Raw genomic sequence first — 8,932 nt, forward strand, 5'->3', positions numbered from 1 at the left:
TTTACTAAACCAATAACCAAATATGGGCCCTTATTTGTGGGCTCGTATTCGAAATTTAAGGCCCAAAACTAAAACCCTAATTGTGAAAGCTAAAACCCTAATCGTCGTCGTCTCTCCTTCAAGGCTTCAACCGAAGAAAATGGTAAACCTCCTCCGATCCCTACAAGTTTATACTCAAGTTGTACTCACAGATTCTGCTTGTACGCTTACAGGCTTTCAAGAGATACGTCGAGATAGGGCGAGTGGCTCTCGTAAACTTCGGAAAAGACTACGGGAAGCTCGTCGTCATCGTCGATGTCGTCGACCAAAACAGGGTAATGTAACTAGGTTTCCCTTCGCGATTGTAGATTTGATAGATCTGCAAAAAGGTGGTTCCGCCTTTACTTCTCATATAGATCTGCTTGTTCGCAAGTTACATGTATGTCTTCAGTGTTTGATCGTCTTTTAATTGTTATGCCCGTGTGTACTTGTGTGTGTAGGCTCTTGTGGATGCTCCTGACATGGAGAGAATCCAGATGAATTTGAAGAGGCTTTCTCTTACTGATATCGTCATTGATATCAACAGAGTGCCTAAGAAGAAGATTCTCATTGAGGCTATGGAGAAAGCTGGTTAGTTCGTCTATAGTACACGCTTCCTATGTCTGGCATTGTAATTGTCTTGCCTGGTCGGTCATCTTTAACGTTTATAACTTTTGCAGATGTGAAGAACAAGTGGGAGAAGAGTTCATGGGGAAGGAAGCTGATTGTGCAGAAGAGAAGAGCTGCCCTCAATGACTTTGATAGGTTCCAGATCATGTTGGCCAAAATCAAGGTCAGTTTCCATCTCTGTTTTGCTGCAATGAGTGCTCCTTTTACCCTCCATGTTTGTACTCGACAGATCTAAAGATGTTAGTTCAAATAGCTTGTTATATCTTATAAAAATGTCAAACCTTAAAACCAGTTGTATGATTCTAGTGCTAAGCACGTAGTCATTTACTTGTCTTGTTCACTCTATTGAATGTTTTTTTTTTCATATGTTAATTTGCAGAGGGCCGGTGTGGTGAGGCAGGAGCTTGCAAAGCTCAATAAAGAAATCACCGCTTGATGGGGTTTTTGAGATGATCCTACGCCTTGATATTTATCTTTTGTACAAGTTTGAAGAATTTTGCAAATGATAGTTCAGAACTTGAAACCTTTTTTGCTGGTTTAGACATTTATCGACCTCTTTTGTTGTTGTATCTGAACTAACCCAAACCGAGTAGTATTACATTAAAAAAAAGCTATAAACTCATGGGAGGTTTACTTGAACATTACATATTTTAGAACAATCGACTATAACCATATAAATCTTTTTTTTATTATTGCCATTTTTTATATAACAAGCCTGTTTTTTTTTTTACGTTATGAGAAAAAAACGTATTTACAAGAATGTCATTACTTTTTAATGCCATGTAATTAAAAATCCGGTGCCACGTATGAATTTAGTTCCGTGTTTTCATTAAGTCAGTCGTAAAGCGCTATATACGTCGTTATAGCTGAGTTATTGCTACGTTCCGGCTGAATTAAACAACGCGGCTGACTTAAGAGAAAACAGCTGACTTAAGAACATAAATCAGCCGTAACTAACGCTGATTTACATAAATCTGGCTGATTTATGGGATAACGGCTGACTTACGTACACAACTTACGGCTGACTTACGTACACAACTTACGGCTGACTTATACATCGGTGGTTTGATTCTGGAAAATTTGGCTGAGTTGTAGCTAAGACACGACTGAGTTATGTTTATACGGCTGAGTTAATGAACATCGACTTGCTGAGTTATTGAATTTATGGCCGACTTATGGGATGTTGTTACGGCTGAGTTATATTTAATCAGCCGTAATTGGATGAATTAACAGTAAACTTAGCTTATTTACGGCTGACTTATTAGCGAAAGATTAATTACTAGAATATTGTTTGTTTGACGGCTGATTTATTTGACGATACAGCTGACTTATGATTTTTCATCCTAATTATAGCTAATTTATTAGCAAAAGATTAATTACTGAAATAGTATCCATGTTTCGACTGACTTACATTGTACATGAGAACTGATTTATTTAGGCTGAGTTATATATTCGTTTGGCAGCTGACTAACCGATTTTCCATGTCATCCGCCATGTCATCAATTCGGATTTGCCATGTCATCACTAATGTTACAACAATAAAATAAGGGTCTATGTTATTCTTCATTCTTCATCTTCTTTATCTATCTTCTTCAACTTATTCTTTATCTTTCTCCGAGATCTTATGAATCTGGTAATTATTGTTTTCGCAACTCGGTCTAAAAACATAGATTTTTTAAAATTGAAAATAGAGACAGATCTACTACAGTCGTCGTCGTTTTCGATGATGATCGGTTAAAGAAGATGCTTCCTCTCCTCTAGTGTCATATATGGCGGTCCGACATCCTGCTGTCTCATTGGATTCATCGTCTTGCAGAAGAAGAAAGACTCAAAGAGAGAGAGAGAGATGAAGAAGCTAAGTCCTGTAAATTGTAAGAAAAGGAGAGAGTTGAACAAAAAAAGTAAGAAAATGAGAGAAGACGAAGAAGAAGATGATGAATTTGAAAGCTGATTTTATATGTTTGATGACTCAGATGGTGCGTCAGGTGAATATGATAACTTTAGTTCATACAGTGAATCTCCAACACATACGTTATGGCTGAGTTATGCATATGTTACGGCTGAGTTATGCATACGTTACGGCTGAGTTTATAATTTTTATAACTTTATAGTTCTATAGTTTAGGGTTTGAAGTTCAAATTTAAGATAGGATTAAAGTTTTAGTATTGTTTTCAAATGATTAACTTTATAATTTTTATAACTTTATAGTTCTATAGTTTAGGGTTTGAGGTTCAAATTTAAGAAAAGATTAAAGTTTTAATATTGTGTTCAAAGTTGAAGGAATGAGTTTGTTCCCGCCCAAAATATTTTGTTCCCGCCCAAAATACGAAACGTCGCGAAACAAATTACACTTGACGGCTGAATTATAGGAACGTTACGGCTGGCTTATACCATTCAGATACGTTTCAGCTGAGTTATGCATACTTTACAGCTGAGTTATGCATACGTTACGACTAAGTTATAATCAAATTACGGCTGAGTTATGCATACGTTACGACTGAGTTTATAATTTTTATAACTTTATAGTTCTATAGTTTTGGGTTTGAGGTTCAAATTTAAGAAAAGATTAAAGTTTTAATATTGTGTTCAAAAGATAAAATTTATAATTTTTATGACTTTATAGTTCTATAGTTTAGGGTTTGAACTTCAAATTTAAGAAAATATTAAAGTTTTAATATTGTGTTCAGAGTTGAAGGAATGATTTTTTTTCCCGCCCAAAATACGAAATGTCGCGAAACATATTACACTTGACGGCTGAGTTATAGGAACGTTACGACTGGCTTATACCTTTCAGATACGTTACGGTTGAATTATGCACACTTACAGTTGAGTTATGCATACGTTACGGCTGAGTTTAATTATAAACCAACCCTAATCTAAATCCTAGAAACAAAAAAGCTTGCAGCCGTGTCGACAAAATCTAAACCTAACTAAACCACCGTGTGTTTCTTCCATATCACGAGAGCCAGGAGGTCATTATTGTCTTCTTCCTTCGCCGCCGCAGTCCTGTTACCATGAGAACTCCGACGTCTTCAAGCCACACAACGGTTTTGTTACCTCCTCCACCATCAAGCTCCTCTGCCTTATCAACCTTCCAGTAACAAGAACAAATTCAAAACACAGAGAAAGAGCGAGAGAGATTGAAAGAGAGAGAGGTGACCAGTGTGGTGACAAGCGGTGGTAGTGGCGACTACGACAAAGATGGACTGAGAAACGGAAACAAGGATGACGTCGGCAAGTATAGATGGCGACGAGCTCAATATCCGTGACGACGGCAAAGACCAGTCTTCTTCGACACGTTTTCTTCTTCTTCTCCGACAATCTTCTTTTCTTCTTTGACGTTTCTTCTTCTCTCACTTCTAAGATTTACAAACCAAATATACTAAGGCATAAGACACGAATGATAATGTATGAATCTCTCTTGTTTACAAGACAGAAAGTGAGAGAGATGAAGAAGATCTGGAACTGTAAAGAATTCATGAAGGAAAGAGAAGAGGAGAAGGAGACGTCAAATAGAAGAGAGAAAGTGAAGAAAAAAATGCATTTTAGACCATTAGATCAAAACTAATTAATGGTCAAGAATTGTAATCCTTGTACTAAAAAATCTAACCAATGAGAAAGAAGTTAAAAGATAACTACAAGATGGATTTGTAGCCCTTAGATATAAACAATCAATGGTTAGTGTTTTAATTTTGATGGTTAAAATTATATTTTATATTAAAATGTTTTGTTGTTAAAGCTTTAAATTTTTAAACTTGGATTTTATGATTATATGTTGATTTTTTGATATGTGGTTTCAATATGAAGTTTAAAGTTTAGGGTATATAACTGAGTGAGTTTAGGGTTTGGTATATAGTGTTTTGGGTTTCGATTTAAGATTTAAGATTATATTTTTAAATTAAAAAATTATTAGAGTTTTAACATTTGTAGTTAGAATTTATGGTAGATGATTAATTATTTTTCTTTTTAAATTTGAAGTTTAATGTTTTATGGTATAGGTCAAAGTATGTGGTTTAGGGTTTAGGGTTTAGGGTTAAAGGTTCGAAATAGATATGTTTGAGATAATATTTTGAAAATATTTAACTTTATAATTTTATATTTAATATTTGTTTAAATTTTAAAACATTATAAAACATTATAATTTTATATTGAAAATATTGAACCCGTAGACTAAAACCAATCAATGGTCATGAAAAAAAGCAATATAATTTGTAATTTTAGTTTTTTTTTCAATTTGTTTTGAATTTTTTTTTAATTTAAAGAATGTAGTTACGATTTTAAATCAAAATTTAAAATGGAATTTTAAATTAAAGATTTTTTTTAAATGATTAAAATTTGAGTATAACTCTAAACTATAAACCTAAACTTTAAACCTAAACCTTAAACTTTAAATAATAATAAAATATTGGATTTGTTGTTCAAAGATAAACTTTATAATTTTTATAACTTTATAATTCTATATTTTATGATTTGAGGTTTATATTTAAGAAATGATTAAAGTTAGAGTCTTGTAAGTAAGAATTGTATAAGTGATTGTAAGAGAACATATATCTCAAGATCAAGTTAAAGTCTCAACTTGAAATTCAAGAAACTATACACATTCAGTTGATTTATATTCACTTGATATTATTGTTAAGATGATCTTCAATATAACTTCTTACAGTACTTGAATTCAATTTTCTGATTTTAAGGTATGTTTGAGGTATGACTGATTTATATAAACGATACAGCTGAGTTATCTAAACGATACAGCTGAGTTATCTAAACATTTTCCGATTTTAGGGTATGTTTGAGGTATGACAGAGTTATGTAAACGACACGACTGAGATATATAAACGACACGGCTGAGTAGTGTAAACATAGAATAAGTCAAACACAAAATACATGGGTGAATTATGTTTCTTACATAGAAAACCAAAAATACAAGTTTTCTGCAGAATTTCGGTGATAACTCGTCCATGTATACAAGCTTCATTGAACTCTTCTGTGTCATCTCTGCTGAATCCGTCACTTCTTTCCGTCTCCTCCATTCTCTTCTTGTTCAATCTTCTCTTTCACTCAGATCTTAAAAAAAATTTAGATTATCCAAATATGGGTATCAAATCACAAAAAAACTTAAATAAATACATCTCACAAATGTCGATTTGGGTGTTTTTTGGAATGTATTTGTCTTTTCTCCTCGGAATGCACACTTATTATAGCTAGGTTTTCGGAGATTGGCGGGAAGTAACTCAACCACAACTGCATATATAAACCAGCCGTAAAAGAAAGTAACTCAGCCACAACATAAACTAAAACTCAGCCACAAACTCGAAAAACGTAGCAGAGAAGATGATTTCGGGCGATTGCAGCAAAGAATATTTCGTAGAAACGATTGGAGACGACGATATCGGAGAAGACAAGACAGAGAGTTAGTTCGAGGAAGAGGGAGTAAACACAATGTCGACGACGATTTTAGAAAAGCGGCGGTTAGGGTTCCCTTAGTTCTTCGACGAAGTTGTACGTGTTATTGTGTTTTTTTTTTCAACGTTTATGTAATTAAAGAGACAATTGATTGTTCTCTATTGCTGATGTGGATAATTAACTAATGATATGGGTTTAATTTATTAAAATATTTTTAATTAAAAAAACTAACCAAATGCCCTTATTGTCATTTACTAGGGAATACAAACATCTAGTAATTTTAAAAAGATGTATAACACTTTAGTCATAAACCAACTTTTCTATAACATTCTAGTAATTTTCTCTAAACTTATAGCAGTAGAAATATCTATAAGTATCAAGTAAAGATCGCATTCCATACAGATTTAGAGATTGAACCTTTGTTTTACCTTCCCATCCATGATCCAAGAAGCAGAGTCAGCTCGATCTTGAGGAGACAGCAAGGAGATGAATGCCATTAAACGCACCTGCTTCTCAGATCTGGCCGGGTGCAGATCCCAGCGATTGCCATTCCACACATCTGAGACTAAGGCGCCCATATTTGTAGAGCCATGTTCACCTAGAAAAGAGTAGACTACCTAACGGAGTCCACATGTCCCACCAATAGAATGTGGAGTCCCTTTTCCCATTTGAAAGTTGAACTTTACTAAAGCCTAACAAGTTAGCTTTCTTTTTCCTGACACTTCACTTTAGAAAGATAATTTTTATTTTTTTTTACCGAAAACTCATCTTCTTCTTTTTTTTGGTCAACTTTATAATTATTTTCCATCATAATAACCAAAAACCATTTCCAGATAACACGAGATTGTGTTTTTTTTTGTGCTTTTGAATTTCTTATAAAGTCTTAAGAGCAACAACAATGGTAGTGCTCTCAAAAAAAAATCTTGAAAAGTGGAGATTTTTAATAGCATGGCATGTATATCACAGTATTGATAGAGTCACTTATTCTATGACATGCGTAGAAATTTCTATCAATAGTGTTATCTCACAATAATATATTCTCTTTCTTTTTTTATTTATTTATTATTTTCTATTATTTCACTTTAAGAACACTAATGAGAACATTTATTAGATCTTACCATTTCTGAAACTCTAATTAGCATGCACACATGATAAAGATATATAAATTCTTTTATATATATATGATCATGTAACATCTAAAAACAATGATGTGGTAAGTAAATACCTCAATACAAAACATTTGAACTTTGTACTTTCTATAGCTATTTTAATCAACAAAAGATATATAACATAATAGTTTATGTAAATATTATTATTATTATTGCTCAAAATTGATCCATATATATTTTATACAACAAATATAAATGGCCAACAACATAAATGTGGATGCGATATAACAAAAATATAATATTTTTTAAAACAACTCGTGGGCTCATCTAGTAAGCATAATTTTTTTCATTTAGCGCCCAAAATTTAGAAGTTCATAATTCTAATATACTTTTTCAACTTATTGTTTCATTTACTACATCTGCAAAAGATCATATTTTATTCTTATCATAATTTGACAATTACATAATTTGACAACTTATTTAATTATTACTTTAAATCACATCTTAATTTATTATAAATATATATGAATTTTGTTGTCAATAAAATAAACATTAAGATCATTTTGGACATGGGACATAGCATGCACATTTGTTTCCTGAGATGCAACCAGTGGTTATTTCCTGCATCCCTGACCCTTCTGTCTTCTTCTTGCACGCAGATAGGCAAGCTGGCTTGTCTTGACAACTTTCAGGCTTTTGGTTTTCTAGATATATGGGACATGTATCTTTTTTATTTTTATTTCCTTGCCCCATCGCTCCGACCACTATTATATATAAAACATAAATCTCAGTGTATGTAATGAAAAATGTTTCCGAAAAATTTCAAATGCTGAAAAATATTTTAGATAATGTTTATTTAGTTTAAAAAATCATTGATTATTTGAGGTAAACAAAACATGTAGCTAATCTGATATAAATATATCTATAAGTACCATGTAAATTTCCTTATAAAATGATATATCAACTTTATTTCTTAAACAAGAACTATAGTTTTACATATTTAATTACTCAGTACGCATGAATTTGAAGTAATGAAGAAAAGCTGTTTGTTGAACCAATTTGGATTAAATTTTTTTTTCATAATATATTAAAACCATATATCTAGCCAAAATAGGCGAAGAAATAACACAAAATACTTTTTGGATATCAGTTTCCTAGATTTTTCACAAAACTACTGTATATAAATTTATAGGTTTAGATAATATGTAATTTCATATTGTAATCAACTATAAAAAATGTCTGTAACAACTTAGCTTATTAAAAAATAAAGTGATATGTTGCAAAAAAAAACAAAAACAAAGACATTCTAAATTCTTTTTTTTTTTAAGAAGAAATGCAATATATATTACAAAAGTATAGAGACAAACCTAGTACAAGAATGATGAGGAGAGGTAAAACATTAAATGAAAATATAAGTGATTTTTTCATCCTTGTGTAATATAAATGAATTGATTATGCTTTTTATCAGAAAATTTGTTGTGTGTAAAGAACAAGAAAGAAACAAGAAAGTATATGTATATATAAGAAGTCAAATGTATCCTATGTCACAATATATCTAATTTAAGCTACTTGCCTCCTTTAATTTAGATGAAATGAGGTGGTTTTGCATAATTCCAGATTTTGTTTTACGTATTTGGTAAACTAATGCATTAGACTCGCTCATATTTTACCGAAAATAGATATCTAATTCACAGTCTATATTTTTTGGGTAAAAGTAAAAAATAAAAACTTGATTTATATGAGGAAATGCTATTGATTAAGAAACAATTCAA

General features: G+C 31.9%; 1 protein-coding gene and 1 long non-coding RNA gene across 2 annotated transcripts; one reads left to right on the forward strand and one right to left on the reverse strand.

Annotated features, from left to right (window-relative positions):
- Positions 1-7: 7 nt before the first annotated feature.
- LOC106356128 (60S ribosomal protein L14-1) lies at positions 8-1,289 on the forward strand. The gene is made up of 5 exons (XM_048762262.1): positions 8-142; positions 213-314; positions 480-609; positions 699-811; positions 1,028-1,289. The coding sequence occupies exons 1-5, from the start codon at positions 23-25 to the stop codon at positions 1,082-1,084; spliced, it is 522 nt and encodes a 173-aa protein (XP_048618219.1). The 5' UTR covers positions 8-22; the 3' UTR covers positions 1,085-1,289.
- Positions 1,290-7,575: 6,286 nt separating this feature from the next.
- LOC111211506 lies at positions 7,576-8,694 on the reverse strand. The gene is made up of 2 exons (XR_002662519.2): positions 8,528-8,694; positions 7,576-7,924 (listed from the first exon to the last, which is right to left on the reverse strand). It is a non-coding gene; the product is annotated as an uncharacterized LOC111211506 (long non-coding RNA).
- Between the last annotated feature and the right edge of the window lie 238 nt (positions 8,695-8,932).

This window comes from Brassica napus, chromosome C7 (genome assembly GCF_020379485.1).
Source record: "Brassica napus cultivar Da-Ae chromosome C7, Da-Ae, whole genome shotgun sequence".
NCBI lineage: Eukaryota > Viridiplantae > Streptophyta > Magnoliopsida > Brassicales > Brassicaceae > Brassica > Brassica napus.